Below are 15,447 nucleotides of genomic sequence, written 5' to 3'. Positions count from 1 at the left end.
CCAGTGGAGCGGTGCATGGCCGCCATGCAGGCCGGGACGCAGCTGCTGAAGCTCCGCGGCTCGTCCAAGGGGCTGCCCCGCTTCTACCTCCTGGACGAGCACCGCTCCTGCATCCGCTGGCGGCCGTCCCGCAAGAGCGAGCGGGCCAAGAGTGAGCGGGGCCTGGGGGGCCGGGGGCCTGGGGAGGACCCCCGTCCTGTGCAGCTGCTGGACTGCCAAGCAGCCAAGGGACAGAGGGGCCAGCCCCCTGGCTTCCTCTGGGGGGCTTGGGGCGGAAACAGGCTCCTGGGCCTTGGCAGTGACCTCTGGACCTCAGGGCTGCCCGCTGGCATCAGGCCAGTCATCTGGGCCTCGGGGAGACGGAGCAGCCCCCATGCCCAGCCCCGGGCAGAGTGCGGGGAGGGGGTCCACAGCTGAGGACACCGAGGGCAGGAACCTGGTGCCATGTGGGCCCGGAATGTGGGGCAGCACCCTGAATGGGGACGTGGAGGCTGGGGGCACCCACAGTGAGGAGGTGGAAGCCGATTTATGCAGGCACAGAAGGTGTGGGGTCAGGGTTGTGGTTCCAGGGGTCAGGAAGAGCTCCCATGAGTCCTTGTGGGCCAGGAGAGACTTTCCAGAACCTTCTCTGGCACTGCCAACCAGGGTGGGACCCAGGTGTCCCCAGGGCGGGGCCTCGGCCAGCCGTTGCCAAGGGTTCTGCCACCACCGCCACGGGGCCCCGGGAGAGAGTGTCGGGGAGCTGTGGAGGGCACCCTGTGTGGGGGACAGCAGGGAGGAGCCGGGGTCCCTTAGCTCTGTGCCAAGGCCGGCCCTGGGGCTGGGGTCCCGTGGGAACATGGCAGAGGCAGAGCTGACGTCCCCGGGGCGCGCCGGGCCACACGATAACAGCGAAACTTCAAGTCGTGCTGAGGCCGTGCGGAATACGGCGAGGGCAGGAGAGGGGTGGCTGGGGGGTCAGGGGGGCTTCTGGGGAAGGGGCAGGAGAGTGGGGGCCTGGAGGCTGGGACTCGGGGGACACGAGGGGAAACAGGGCTGTTCCAGCCCCCTGCTCCCCCCCACCTCCACCCCAGGGTGGTGAGGCGGCTGCAGGCCCCCCAGGCCCTGTATATGGGGAGCAGAGTTGGGGCTTGGAGCTCACCTCCCTAGTCCGGGGGTCCATAGGCCCCTCCCTGCCTGATGCACCAAGCAGGGGGGCTGGAGCGGGCAGACTGGGCCCTGTGTCGTGGGGGGCTGAGGTCAGGAGGCTGCGGTGGCGCTGGGAGCAGAGGGGGCCCCTCGCTGCTCGGATGGGGAAACGCCCCGTGGTCCCCGGGAGGCAGGGCAGGGTGGGGACCAGCCCCTCGTCCGGTGCTCATCTGTGGTGCCCAGGGTGGGGCCCGAGGGTGCCGGGCATTGGGGGGCAGAGGGCCTGGGGGCGCCTGGGGCTGGGCACGCCTGTGACCCCGTGCCCTGCCCCCAGTCTCCATCGACTCCATCCAGGAGGTGAGCGAGGGGCGGCAGTCGGGGGTCTTCCAGCGTTACCCCGACAGCACCTTCGACCCCAACTGCTGCTTCAGCATCTACCACGGTGCCCACCGCGAGTCTCTGGACCTGGTGGCGGCCAGCGGCGAGGAGGCGCGCACCTGGGTCACCGGCCTGCGCTTTCTCCTGGCGGGCATCAGCGACGAGGACAGCCTCGCCCGCCGCCAGCGCACCCGCGACCAATATCCTTAGGGGCCGGGGGGCCGACCCGGCGTCCCCTCCGCCGTGCGGCCGGGCTGGGGGTCCCGGGCCTCGCGGGGGTGGGGGCTGGGGTCCCACGCCCTCCTGCCCGTCCCCGCGGCCGGCACGGCCGGCCCCGCGTTGGCCCTAACTCGGCCCCAAAGTGGCTGAAGCAGACGTTCGACGAGGCCGACAAGAACGGGGACGGCAGCCTGAGCCTCGGCGAGGTCCTGCAGCTGCTGCACAAGCTCAACGTGAACCTGCCGCGGCAGAGGGTGAAGCAGATGTTCAAGGTGCGGTGGCCGCAGCCCCCCAGCCCCAAGGCACTGCCCCCTCCCCGGCCGGCCCGGCTGCCCTTGCCAGCCCGTCAGGAGGTGCCCGGTGCCGGGTCAGGGAGCACAGCTGCCCCTTTCCTGGCCCCCCACAGCCCCAATGGGGTCCCAGGGCCCCCCATGCGCCCGCCGGCCCCCCGCCGCCTCCCCCAGCCCCGCGGCTCCCCGGCCTCCCTGGTGCTGAGTTTTGGAAACGCAGCCTTCGGCCTAGCTGTGGCCTTCATTGCCTGTGATTAGTTTCTCTCTTTCCTGCTGGGTGGGGACATCGGCAGGTTTGGGGTGGGGTGGGGAGCGCGGGGATGGGCTGAGGGTGCCAGCCCGGCCCTCGGGCCTTGCTATCCTGGGGCAGCCTGGTAAGAGGGCTCTGCAAGCTTGACAGCAGGCCCGAGCACCCCACTCCCCCAAACTCGCAGCCCAGTGGCGTCCCCAGGGGCAGCCGGGTGGCTCGCTGGACAGGGAGGACGGTTAGGCTTGGCAGCAGTGAGCGTGTGGGGGTCTGCGTGTGAGCGAAGAGGGGCGAGCAGGGTGGCTCCCCCACAGCCCCAGTGGGGTGAAGCCTGCCTGGGCAGGGAGCCCTGGCCGACAGGTCCCGTCTGCAAACCGCCCACTGGTGCCTCGGCTCACTAAGGGGGGATCTCGGGACACTGCATCCTGCCCGGACTCCGGGGCCACTCAGGGCCACAGGCCCTTCCACGAGGGTGAGGCTGGGCCAGGCACCCAGCCCCGGGCTGGCAGGAGAGAAAAGCCGCTCACTGGGTCGGCTGTGAGTGTGTGGAAAGGGTGCAGGCTCTGGGCCTCGCCTGGAGATCCCCACAGACTGGAAACCCTGGAGCACCCATGCCCCTCTTGCTCCTTTTTATGGGCACTGGGCCCCCATAGCCTCTTCCGGGCTGTGAGGAGTGGGTGGCCCAGGAGACATCTGCTGGGGACCCTCTAACCAGCCCCAGGCAGTGGGGGCTGTGGGGAGACCTTGCCCTGCAGCCAGAGATCAGGGCTTAGGCTTTGGGGCTGGCTCTGCAGAGGGGAGGGGGTTTTGTGGCCCTGGGGCCCCGGACCCCAGACCCGAGCAGCCACCACCCTTGGAGGACAAGCCAGCTGGTGACGGCCCCAGGGCCCCTGGTGCTCTGCCCCCTGCTTCCTCCGGCCCCTGCTGCCCCCTGTGTGGTCCCCAGCTCGGGCCCCTTCCCTCGGGCAGGCCATCACCTCAGGGAGGCTCGCCGAGGGGGATCTCGGGACGCCGCACCCTGACTGGGGACCTGGGGGTTTTCTCCACGAGCTTCAGCCCTGGGGGAGCCCATAAAAGCTCCTGGGGTGTTTTGTGAGCCCCTCTACCTGCACCAGGAGGGCAGCAGCTGAGAACTGGGCCCTGAGCTCGTCTGCCGTGAGCCCAGCTCCAGTTAGGGTGCAGTGGCACGGGGCCGGGGGTTGGGGGTGCCCAGCGAGGGTGACCGGACTGGCTTTGGTGGCAGCTGACCACGGGAGGCAGGCGGAGGGGAGGGTGGATCAGAGTGTGTTTTAAGGGGTCTCTCAGCGGCTTCTTGGTGGGAATAGTAGGGGGGCCAGTGAGGAGTGGTGGGAGCGGCGAGGGGCGGTGGGTTGGCGCTTTGGGGTTGGCCGAGGACAGGCCTGCGGACCCCCGGGGACGTGGAGGGGAACTGGAGGCCTGGTTGCAGGAAGCCGACACAGATGACCGCCAGGGGACGCTGGGCTTCGACGAGTTCTGCGCCTTCTACAAGATGATGTCCACGCGCCGGGACCTGTACCTGCTCCTGCTGACCTACGGCCACCACAAGGGCCACCTGGACGCGGCCGACCTGCAGCACTTCCTGGAGGTGGAGCAGAAGGTGGGGGGAGATCGCACCTCGGGACCCCCACCTCTGAGCCCTGGGCCTCAGGGCCCTTTCGCGGTGTGGCTGCGAGCCGTGGCCTGGCCCTCGAGGCCCCCAAATCTGCCTCCACTGACCGCACAAGTGCAGTTCACTTCTTGAGTTATTCCGGAACGTTCAAGGGTGCAGCCGCCAGCGGCTCAGCCCAGTGGCCGGGAAGGTGGGTGCTTCTCCCCTGAGGCCTTGGAAGCAGTGGCCGTCCTGCCCACGGACACCCCGAACCTCCAGGGGGGCCCGGCCAGCCGTGAGGTCAAACATCTCATGGGGATAGGGTTCCGTGGTGCAGACTTTGAGAACAGCCCCTTAAACACCCTCCGTTCTAGCTTGTGGGGCTGGCTCGCTCTCCTGCCCCCCGAGCCTGGGGCCCCCTGTCCCCAATCCACCCTGCAAGTGCTCTGGTGCCCGCCCGCCTCTGGGCTGGACTCGGGGAGCCCTGGCCATCCCTCGAGGCCTGTCCACCCTGCAGGCTGCCCCGGGGCCTCATGGTCCTGCCTGCTCGGTGAGCTGGATGTGGGAACGAGCAGCCTCGGCTGGAAGCCCGCGGCGGGGGGGGGTGGGGGGCAGGCGAGGGTCCCTCCCAAGGCAGGAGGCAGTGGCACGGGGAGGGGTCAGGGGAGCTGCTGAGGCTAGCCCAGAGCAGCAATGGGCTAGCCTGGGCCCATGCCCCTGCTCTGGCCCAGATGACGGGTGTGACGCTCGAGAGCTGCCGGGACATCGTCGAGCAGTTTGAGCCTTGCCCGTAAAACAGGAGCAGGGGGGTGCTGGGCATCGACGGTGAGTTGAGTGCCGCCCTCCCGGCTGTCGCGGAGGCTGGTGGTGGGAGGAGCTGAACCGTGGGGGTGGCCCCAGCAGGGCTGAGCCCCCCGCCTGCCCCATGCGACCCCCAGGCTTCACCAACTACACACGGAGCCCGGCAGGCGACATCTTCAACCCCGAGCACTGCCGCGTGCACCAGGACATGACGCGCCCGCTAAGCCACTATTTCGTGGCCTCTTCCCACAACACCTACCTTGTGGGCGACCAGCTCATGTCCCAGTCCCGGGTGGACATATACGCCCGGGTGCTGCAGACCGGCTGCCGCTGCGTGGAGGGTGAGCCGGGTCGGACGGGGGCCTCTTCTCGCGGCATCGCGGGGCCAAGGATGCTGGTGACCACGCTGACCGTAGACGTCTGCCCACAGTGGACTGCTGGGACGGGCCTGACGGGGAGCCTATTGTGCACCACGGCTACACCCTGACCTCCAAGATCCTCTTCAAAGACGTCATCGAAACCATCAACAAATATGCCTTCATCAAGAACGAGTGAGGGGCTGTGGGGGCAGCTGGGCGGGGGGCTTGAGGCTCCGGCTCTTCCTGCCCCTCCCCCATGTCCTTTCTGGGTGAGGGGCCAGTTTCAGGGGCCTCGTGGAGGGTGGACGCCCAGCGCTGAGGGCATGACCGGCCGAGGCCCCGTGGGGCAGGTGGGTGGGCATGCGGCCCCCTCCCCGCACGCACCGGGCATCCGGCGTCCTCCACAGCTGCGGCGACTCCGGCTCTAATTGTCCCCGAGGAGCTGCTCTGTCCAGACTCAATCTGCTGCCTGTCACTCGGCTGTGACCACGGGCACCGCGGAAGAGAATCCAATTCAGTTTCTGCCACCAGGGCCGCCTCCCCGCGCTGGGGGTGGCCGTCAGCTCTGGGCCCAGCAAGGCTCCCAGCAGGAGTGGGCCCTGTGTGCCTGCTGCCCTCGGGGTGATGTTTGAAGGCCCTGGGGTGTGTCAGGAGCCCCTGAGAAGCTGAGGGCCACACGGGGGCTGCTGTGGCTGGAGCTGGAGAGACAGACAGATGTCCAAGAATGCGGGGTGGGGCTCGCAGCCTGGGCGCCCCGAGAGGGCGAGGCTGTGCCTGGGGTGTTGGGCAGCTGGAGCGGCCAGTGGGGGAGCAGGCAGGACGCCATCGCACCCCAGGGGCAGCTGTGAAGGAGCTGGCCGGGCCCCTCCACCTGACGGGCCGCGTTGGAGCGGAGCCAGAGGCCGCGACATGCTCCGTTTTCAGATGAGTCGGGTGCGTGTGGCCGGGAGGCGCAGGGCGCAGACGCCTGTTTGGGGGAAGGCAGCTCAAGCGCGTGGGTTGTGTGTCCGAGGCCCACAGGGGCTCTCTGAGGTTGCTCGGGGTCCTGACTTGGGGGGTCCGCCCTGCAGGCAGACCGCTGGGCCAACTGCCCTCTTCCCCCAAGCTGGTGGCCGTGGCACCCCGGGCTCTGTGCCCCCAGGGGCAGTTGGAACCCCACATGAGGAGCCCTTGCTCACCACCTGGATGGGGGACACCAGCTGCTGGGGCCCAAGAAGGGCACAGAACACCTGCAGTGCAGGGGGAAGCAAGGCCAGGGACACCCCAGCTGGGCGTGGTGGGGAGCAAGGCTCTTCTTGCCCTGATCTTCGACCTCTCACCCCAGCACACCCTGGGGAAGCTGCTGGGGTGTGGGCAGTGAGAGCCGCTCCCCAGGGGCCTGGGACCCAAGACTGAGGCCGGTGGTCAGGACTGGGGAGGCCACAGAGGAGCCCAGGATGCAGGGAGGACGCTGGCCTTGGGGGTGTGGGGTGCAAGTGGGGTCCTCTCCCCCTCCTCCATGCCTCCTCCCCCCTCCCTCACGGGCACGGGCAGTCCCGCCTTTTCCAGGAAGGCCGCCTGGGTTTCCCCGCCCGGCTCTGGGCTGGGTTCACAGCCCGGTTGTCTCCTCTCTCCTCTGGGGCCAGAGCACTGCTGAGGGGGACACCGACTCCGAGGAGGACACCGGGGCCAGCCGCCGGGCCGGCCGGCTCCTCGGGAGCAGCTTCTCCAAACGCAAGGTCAGGCGCCTGCCCTGCGCACCCCGTCCGGCCGCCAGGGCCCCTGCTGCACCCAGCCCAGCTCCCAGCAGCCCCTTCAAGTGCCCCCGGCTTCAGGGAGCGAGCTGCAGCTGGGGGACAGGGGCCTGGGGGCTGCACAGACCCCCTTCCTGCGCCCTTCTGCCCTCCCCACAGCCATGGGCTCCTCTTGCCTCCTGCACAGAAAAAAGGTGGCAAGTTAAAGAAGGCGGCCAGCGTGGAGGAGGGGGCCGAGGACCCAGGCCCCCAAGGAGGCCCGAGCCGAGGGTCAGTGCCCGGGGCGGGAGGGCCACGTCCGGGGAGCTGTGCCCCGAGTGCAGGGCTGGGGGGATATGTGCAGCCGTGCCCTGGGCCCCTCAATCCTGACCCTCTGAGCAGCGGAAGCAGGGTGAGGGGCCACGGGGTTGGGGGGGGGCAGTTGGAGCCAAAGGGGGTTCCTGGGGAAGCCCCAGGGCTGGGGGACTCTCGGGTTGTAGGGGAGGGTGGGGCCTGCATCACTTCACCCCGGCCCTCCACACTGCTGTGTCCCTGCTGACCGTGCCCCTCCGCAGGGCCCCCCAGCCTCCTCCAGAGGGCTGCGTCCGCCCGGCCTTAAACGGCCCCCAGGCAAGCCGGGTCCTCCCTCCCAGGCCAGCCCAGCTCAGGCGGCTTTCAGACCCGGCCTCTAACTGCTACCTGTTTCCTCCACCTCCTCCCATGTACCCCACCTCTTCCTGTGCCCCCCTCCTCCTGTGCCCACACCTCCACCTGTGTGGCTGGGTGGCATCTCACACCTGCAGGCCCAGCATTGAGCTCCAGGTCTCCCCACCCCAGACCTGGGCCCCCTTGTCCCTATTCCCCATCCCTCCCGTTTGCCTGTCCTCCCCTGGCCCCTTGTCCACCCCCCCCCGCCCCAATCTTAGAGTGTCCCGGAACCCACCATGCTGGGCAGATGAACTGTTGTCGGGTGAATTAACGCACCTGCTGGCTCCAGCCCTGGGCTCTGAGTGGGGAGGATGCTGACCTGGGGCTCCTCACCCCCCGCCCCCATTGCAGGGGGACGCGCCAGAAAAAGACCATGAAGCTGTCTCGGGCCCTCTCGGACCTGGTGAAGTACACCAAGTCGGTGGGCACCCATGACGTGGAGGCTGAGGGTGAGCAAGGACGGGCTGGGGAAGTGGGGCAGGCACGGGGTCTGGGGGGGGCTGGGGTCATGGGGCAGGTGCAGGGGCTGGCAGCAGACCCCTGCCCGCCTCTGAGGCCCGCCTGGCCCGCGCAGCAACCACCAGCTGGCAGGTATCGTCCTTCAGCGAGACGCGGGCCCAGCAGATCCTGCAGCAGAAGGCGCCCCGGTACCTGCGCTTTAACCAGCGCCAGCTGTCCCGCATCTACCCCTCCTCCTACCGCGTCGACTCCAGCAACTACAACCCGCAGCCCTTCTGGAACGCCGGCTGCCAGATGGGTGGGTGCCGGGGAGGGGGCCAGTGCCCGGCACGCGGAGGCCCCCATGCTGTGGGGAGGGGGCTGGGCCAGGCCAGGCTGCAGGGTCCCGGCACCTGGGAGGCGGCCCCGGGGTCCCGGGCGGGCAGGGGCCGGCGGAGGGACTTGCTGACCACGGCCGGGCCCCTCCTGCCCCCCAGTCGCCCTGAACTACCAGTCGGAGGGGCGGGTGCTGCAGCTGAACCGCGCCAAGTTCAGCACCAACGGCAACTGCGGCTACGTGCTCAAGCCCCCGTGCTTGTGCCAGGGTGAGGCTGCAAGGGGGGCTGGGGAGCCCCTGCCCTGCCCCGGGCCCCCAGCAGGGGCTCATGGGACCGGTGCCAGCAGGAGGGGTCTCAGGCTGCTTGCAGGTCGCCGGTAGGAGGGGTGGGGTGGGGGACCCCATGCCACAGGGTGGCCTTGAAGGCCAAAGATTCCCAGTCAGCACGTGGGCTCAGCAGCCTGCCCACAGCCACCCCCCACTCTGACCCCTGACCCCTGACCCCTGACCTGGACTCCCCATTGGTAAACGGGAGGAGGTGGCTGTAGTCAGCCAGGTGCCCACATGGGGCTCAGGTGGAGCCTGGTGCAGGCCGTGCCATGCTCGGCCCCATATATGGACGCTCCCCCCACCCCAGGCATCTTCAACCCCAACTCCGAGGACCCCCTGCCCGGGCAGCTCAAGAAGCAGCTGGTGATCCGCATCATCAGTGGCCAGCAGCTCCCCAAGCCGCGGGACTCGGTGCTGGGGGACCGGGGTGAGGTAGGAGGGCGGCCCTGGGGTGGCTGGGCTGAGCGGGGGCCCCGCAGCCGGGGAGGGGGCCAGGTCCTGCCTGGCCCCCACCAGCCACCTGTGCTGCCCTTGTCCCCAGATCATCGACCCCTTCGTGGAGGTGGAGGTCATCGGGCTCCCCGTGGACTGCAACAGGGAGCAGACCCGGGTGGTGGACGACAACGGTGAGGGCGGGCGGGCGGTGGCCCTGGGCCCCCAGCTGCCTGCACCTTGCGGGTCCCACACGGCTCCCCGGGGGTGGGGAAGGGGGCCAGGCCCCTCCGCGTGCCCGGCTCCTCCGTCTGCTGGTGGTGGCCCCGGGGGGGTGACGCCGTCTCCCTGGGCCCCCAGGGTTCAACCCCATGTGGGAGGAGACCCTGGTGTTCGTCGTGCACGTGCCCGAGATGGCGCTGGTCCGCTTCCTGGTGTGGGACCACGACCCCATCGGGCGGGACTTCATCGGCCAGAGGACGCTGGCCTTCAGCAGCCTGATGCCAGGTGGGCAGCGGGGGTGGGTGTTGCTGCCACCCGCAAGTCCTTTGCCTGCTGTGGGCCGGGCTTCCAGGGGTCTGAGGGGGTTGGAGGAGGCGCAGCTGAGGCCACGGGCACCTTGCGGACCCAGGGAGGGCGGCTCAGGCGAGGACCCTAGCCAGGAGAGGCCCTGGCAGACTTCCCGGGGGTGGTGGAGGGGGTGGCCCCGGGCCGGGCTCGCAGGTTGTCTTTGGTGGGAGGCAGGTGAGGGTGGGGGGCAGGTGGGGCCCAGCGACCGCCGGCGACCCCCGGCTGTTGCAGGCTACCGGCACGTGTACCTGGAGGGCATGGAGGAGGCCTCCATCTTCGTCCACGTGGCTGTCAGTGATGTCAGTGGTAAGGTGAGTGCCACCTGCGGGACCACATATGGCCGTGGCCCGGGCCCCAGCCATGCCCCAGTGCCACCGCGGGGCGGGGAGGCCTGGTGGTCCCCTCCCTGGGCCTCCGGACGTGGGGTGGGGGTTGCAATCCGCACCTGCCCGCCTGATCTCTGACTCAGGGACAGCTGTGGGCCTGAGGTGCCCCCGCCCGTCCTCCCTGTGCTCTTGTGCCACCCTCCCACAGTGGCCCCCAGCCTGGGCCTTCCCCGCAGGAGACGCAGTGCCCTGGCGCTCCCCGGGCACCCAGCCCCCTCCCCACCCATCAGCTCCTCGGTGCTGCCTGGTCTGTGCCCCCCTCTGCAGGTGGCTTCCTGGGTGTCCCCTGGCCCCGGCCGGCCAGGCAGGGCAGGGCAGCCTCCCAGGGTGGGCGCCCGGGTCTGACTTTCCCAAACCGCAGGGCAGGCCCAGCCCCTCCCCCACCCCAGGCTGCTCCCCTGTGGGCCTGGCCCACCCTCGGGGGCTGACGGGTCCGGCGTACGGGCGAGTGTGGGACCCTCCTGTGTCTCCTGCTGCACGCCGTGGGGCCAGAGGTGCTGGTCGGACCCAGCTCTCCGTGTGTGTGCCACATGTGTGCCGTGCGTGTGCCATGTGTGTGCCATGTGTGCCGTGCGTGTGCCGTGCGTCCGCCTGCTCTGCCGTGTCGCCGTCTCACCTGCCTGCCTCTGTCTCTTTGGTCTTGCAGTGGTCTCTCTGTCCCAACTCCACCCCTAGAAGCACAGCCCTGTTAGTGCCCGCGCAGGTACCCGGGGGCGGCCCGCCCCCACCTGCATGCCGGACGGCCCCCCACTAGCATCCGTGCCTCCTGGTAGCATTTTGGAAACTGTCAGCTCACGTGACATGGCTGTTCCGGGGGTCCTGGGTTCCGCGGGGCCATCCGCCGCCAGAGCCGCATTTAGGAAGCAGATCCAGGACCCCAGCTGGGCCTGCCCCGCGCCCCCTCGTCCCGCTGCGCAGTCCCCTGGCTCTTCTGCCTTGCCCTGCGCCCTGGCCCCGCTCCTTTCTCTGTGAGCTCTCGAAACCCCCTCCCTCTCTGCACCTCCCCTCTGCGACCCCCGTGCTCCTCCCTCTCCCCTCCCCCTCTGCAGCCCCCTCCACGCCTCCTCTCCCCTTCCCCTCCCCCCTGTAACCCCCTCCTCCTGCCTCTTCCCCTCGCTTCTGACTCTCTGTGCCCCCACCATGCTCTCCTCCTTTTCCCTCTCTCCCTATTCTGTCCCCCAATTTTTGGTAGCCCCTCCCCCACCTCCTCTCCCCCCCCATTCCCCTTTCTGGTGCCCCCCTTGCCTCCCCTCCATCTCTGCCTCTGCCCCCACCTCCCCCATCTGCCGGGCATGTCCCGGGGACCAGGCACTCCGAGCCGAGTTCTGGATCTTCTTCTGAACGGCTTCCCAGCCCACTGACCAAATTGCACTGGATTTGGGATCTTGAATCAGGCAGCTGATTCAAGTGCGGTCACTTGAGCGCCTCTGCCGAGAAGCCACTGCCTGCCAGGGCCCAGGGCTGCTCCATGCACCAGCACGGCCCGGCACAGGGGTGGGGGAGCGTTGGGGTCTCGGGCAGCTGGCTCTGGGAGTGCGGTGTGGCTCCTGGGCCTCTCCTTGCCCGCCCTGACCGGACCCCCAGTGGTAGAGGCCGACTTCCCGGGCCCTGCTGTCCAGGAAGGCCACCGTGGCCTGGCGTTGGCAGCTGGGGAGTGCAGACGCCTGAGTCCCCAGAGCCAGGACCGGCCTGAGGGGGTCTCTGCAGAGCCAGGCAAGGTGGCGAAAGGCTGCTAGGAATCCAGGAAGGCTTCCTGGAGGAGGCAGCCCCCCAGGGAGCAGGAGCTTCCCCAGGGGAAGGGGCACATGGGGGCAGGGGCGACGCCGGCCTGTGGGCACCCAGGCGGGAGCCATGGAGCCAGGTTGCGCCCACTGCCCCCGGGGTCAGCTGCCCAGTCGGGACCTCCAAGGCAGGGCACATGGGCGGGTGCCAGTGTAGGTACGAGGGCTCGGCCTGGGAGAACCCTGGTCGGGCCCCACCGGCCCCGCAGCCCTGTGCCCGAGCCGCCAGCCCCTGCCTCGGCCAGGACGGGCAGCACTGGCGCCCTGTCCCGGGGCTGGCAGGTGCCGTAGGGCCGGCCGTGACCGTGCTCTCTCTTGCAGGCCAAGCAGGCCCTGGGCCTAAAAGGCCTGTTCCTCCGAGGCCCAAAGCCCGGCTCGCTGGACAGTCATGCTGCTGGGCGGCACCCGGGCCGGCCCTCCGTTAGCCAGCGGCTCCTGCGGCGCACGGCCAGCGCTCCCACCAAGACCCCGAAGCCCAGCTGCCCAGGCTTCCCCGAGCTGGCCGGCTCGCAGCACCTGGGCTCCCAGGGGGAGGCTGACGACGTGCAGGCCCCTGGCCCCGAGGCCCCACCCCAGGAGGGCCCCGGCGGCAGCAGCCTCCGAGGTAAGGCGCTGACCCCGGGCCCACCCCCACGGGCCCCCGAGGCCCCCGGGCCCGCTGGGGTGGCCGCCACGTGCATGAAGTGCGTGGTGGGCTCGTGCGCCGGTGCGGACCCCGAGGGCTTGCACATGGGGCGGCCACCCAGCCCCGGCCTGGCCATCAGCCAGCAGCCCCGGGCCCGGGAGCATGCACTGGGCACTCCCCACACCCCGGTGTCACCCGCGAGGAGCTCAGAGGCCACCCAGGGCTGCGGGGTGCAGCGGCAGCACTCGGGCGGTGGCTCCGGGTCATCCGGCTCCAGCAGCCCCGACAGCCCGGGAGGCCCCGAGGAGGCCCCCCGCTGGCCCCTGGGGGCCCTGCAGCGGGAGATGAACGCCTTGTTCGTTCAAAAGCTGGAGGAGATGAGGAGTAAATTCTCCTTGTTCTCCACGGGTAAGACCTGAGCGTCCGCCATGCCTGGCACCTCCAAGTGCCCCGTCCGCCTGGCATGGCCTGAGTTTGGCACTGCCGCTTCCTGCCATGGACACCCGCCCCCATGTGCTGCACGTCTGTGTTGGAGTCTGCTCCACCGGCTGGCCCTGCCTGCCCCCGACAGCCCCCTGCCCCCGGCAGCCCTCCACCTGCCCCAGCCCCCCACCCCCAACCCCTCTGTCCCTGTCCCCTTTCCTGCTCCCAGCTCCCGTCGGTTCTCACCTGCCCCCGTCAGCTGCCAGCCCCTCATCAGAACCCCCCGTCAGCCTGCCCCCTGGGCCCCCAGCACCTCCATCAAACCCCCATCACCCCCTGGTGTCCTGCCCGCCCCCAGTCCCCCACCCAACCCCATCAGCTCCCAGACCTCCACCAGGCCCCCATCAGACCCCAGCCCCGTCAGCCCCCAGGCCGCTCTCTGCCCCCAGGGCCCCTGACCAACTGTGAGGGCCTGGGTCCTTCTGGAGGGTGGTTTGGGCTGAAGGATCAAAGCTCGAGGCGGTGGGGGGGGATGCTCTGTAACACTGAAGGGCCTGGGAAGGGCAGCAGGTCCTGACTGCAGCCCCCGCTGCCCCCAGCCCTCGCCCCGGCGCCTGAAGCCCCAGGGTGGGCCCCGAGCTTGTTGCTCTCAGAGAAAGCAGTAGGGAGTGGAGCTCGGGCAGGGCTAGCGAGTCCCGGGCCAAAGTGTGGCCTCCTGCCACCAGCCGGCGTCCCACCCTCCTGGGGGCAGGGGCCGACGGGAAGCTCTTTCTCTGCTGCGCCCACACCTCCCTCCCTCGCCTGACCCGGCAGCTCCCCCTGCTCCCGACCCCCTTCCCAGCCCTGCAGGCAGCTTGCAGCCCCCTGGCTCCCCGGCCCCTGGGACCGTTGGTTCTCTGGCCACTGTCCCTCCTGGGGAGACTGAGGTGGGGCAAGCCTCCTCAGTGCTCCAGGAGACACGAGGGTGCTCAGAGCCCCCAGCTGAAGTTGGGGCCCCCAAGTTTGCGATGTGCTGAGTGGAGACCCCAGAGGCTCCTTCTTGGGGCGCAGGTGTGCGTGCCACAGTGGAAGCAGGCTCCGAGGGGTCCGTGGGCCGGAGCAGGTGAAGCTGAGCCTGTCCGTCCCTGCACCCCGCTCTCAGTCTGTCCATCGGCCCGACCTCCGCCGGCCTATCCCTGTGCTCGCTGACCTTTTTCTCCTTTCTGTCCTGTGCACCCCACGCTGCCTCCAGAGTTAGGAACTGACAGCAGCCGAGTGCCAGGTAACAGGGCGGCCCGCCGTACCTTGTGCTTGTCCCCAGCCCCGGGGGACCCTGCCTAGCCTGCTAGCGAGACCCCACAGACCCTGCCCATGGCTGGGCAGTTCCAAGCACCGTCGCCGTCTGCTCCCCTAAAGCCAGCAGAGGGCAGGGTCTGGGGACAGGCAGCGGGGACCCGAGCGAGCCCATGTCGGGTGTGCCAAGGGGGACCCCTCTGACACGTGCCCCCCTCTCCTGCCCAGACGCCCGTCCCTTCATGCAGAGGCCTGGTTCCTCCCTGTGTGGCCTGGAGACCACCGCCGAGGAGCCCGCTCCAGGGCCCCTGCCATCAGCCGTCCCCACCAGCCCTGGCCCAGGGGACCCCCAGCACTCGGCAGGACCCAGTGTCCAGCTGGCGAGCCCCCCAGCGACCGCTCTGGGAGCCCCTGTGCCCTCCCCACACAGGACCTGTGGTCTGCAGGAGCTCAGGGCCACCCCCAACGGCCAGCAGTGGGCGTGTGGCAGTGGGGACCCTGGGTGTTTGTGTGAGGGGGCCACTGATAGCCAGACGGACGGCAGGGGCCCCCTGCCCCTGGTCGGAAGCATCAAGAGCGAGGGCCAGGTGCCCCCGGAGCCTCCGGCCGGGCCCTCCCCGACCCCCGCCGTGTACTCGGACGCCACAGGTGGCGACCGGCTCTGGCAGCGGCTTGAGCCAGGCAGTCACCGCGACAGCGTGTCCTCATCCTCCAGCATGTCCTCCAGCGACACCGTCATTGACCTCTCCCTGTCCAGCCTGGGCCTGGGCCGCAGCCACGAGAGCCTCCTGGGGGCCCTGGCCGGCCGCCCGCCCCCACGGCCCCGCTCGGCTGCCCACCCGGCCCCGGCCCCGGCGGCCAGGAGCACGTCCAACCCCAACCTGCTGGCCGTGGGGCGGCGGCCCCTGGCGCCCGATGAACTGCGGCCCTGGCCCCTGCGGCCGCCCCGGGGGCCGCCTCTCCCTGGTGGGCCTCCTGGACTGCCCCGCGGCCGCCAAGTCCAAAAGCCTGGGGGACCTGACTGCCGACGACTTCGCCCCCCGCTTCGCGAGCAGGCCGCGCAGCCTCGGCCGCAGCCTGGGAGCCCCGGGGGGCCCGCGGTGGGACGCGCTGACGGGACAGCTGCGCTGGCTCCCGGGCTCCCGGCAGGCGGGCACAGCACATCGCCCACCAGCCTGGGCCCGGCCGGGGAGGCGGCGGCAGCTGGCTTCCTGCGGCGCCCGTCCTCCCGTAGCCAGAGCCGCGTGCGCGCCATCGCCAGCCGTGCCCGTCAGGCCCAGGAACGGCAGCGGCGGGCGCCCCCGAGGAGGAACGGGGCACCACCGAGGACGCCTGCTCCGTGGGCCGTGCGGGCCGCGTGGAGGTGGCTGGCACCGGCGGCGGCCTCCTGCTCCAGCGCTGA

At 70.2% G+C, this 15,447-nt stretch overlaps 1 protein-coding gene across 1 annotated transcript; it reads left to right on the top strand.

Annotated features, from left to right (window-relative positions):
* The first annotated feature begins 6 nt into the window (after positions 1-6).
* LOC119514813 (1-phosphatidylinositol 4,5-bisphosphate phosphodiesterase eta-2-like) lies at positions 7-15,447 on the top strand. Its single transcript, XM_037810534.1, is given in 22 exon segments — positions 7-151; positions 1,463-1,705; positions 1,867-1,997; positions 3,710-3,880; positions 4,603-4,696; positions 4,810-5,013; positions 5,103-5,223; positions 5,306-5,381; positions 6,657-6,749; positions 6,952-7,034; positions 7,803-7,900; positions 8,026-8,208; positions 8,387-8,494; positions 8,864-8,988; positions 9,098-9,182; positions 9,349-9,495; positions 9,790-9,869; positions 12,047-12,329; positions 14,274-15,000; positions 15,002-15,201; positions 15,204-15,335; positions 15,338-15,447. Coding segments are annotated over 22 exon segments (3,630 nt in total). The 5' UTR covers positions 7-15.

Source organism: Choloepus didactylus, chromosome 2, assembly GCF_015220235.1.
Source record: "Choloepus didactylus isolate mChoDid1 chromosome 2, mChoDid1.pri, whole genome shotgun sequence".
Classification (NCBI taxonomy): Eukaryota; Metazoa; Chordata; class Mammalia; order Pilosa; family Megalonychidae; genus Choloepus; species Choloepus didactylus.
The sequence above is the reverse complement of the archived record's forward strand: the minus strand, read 5'-3'. Positions and strand labels throughout refer to the sequence as shown.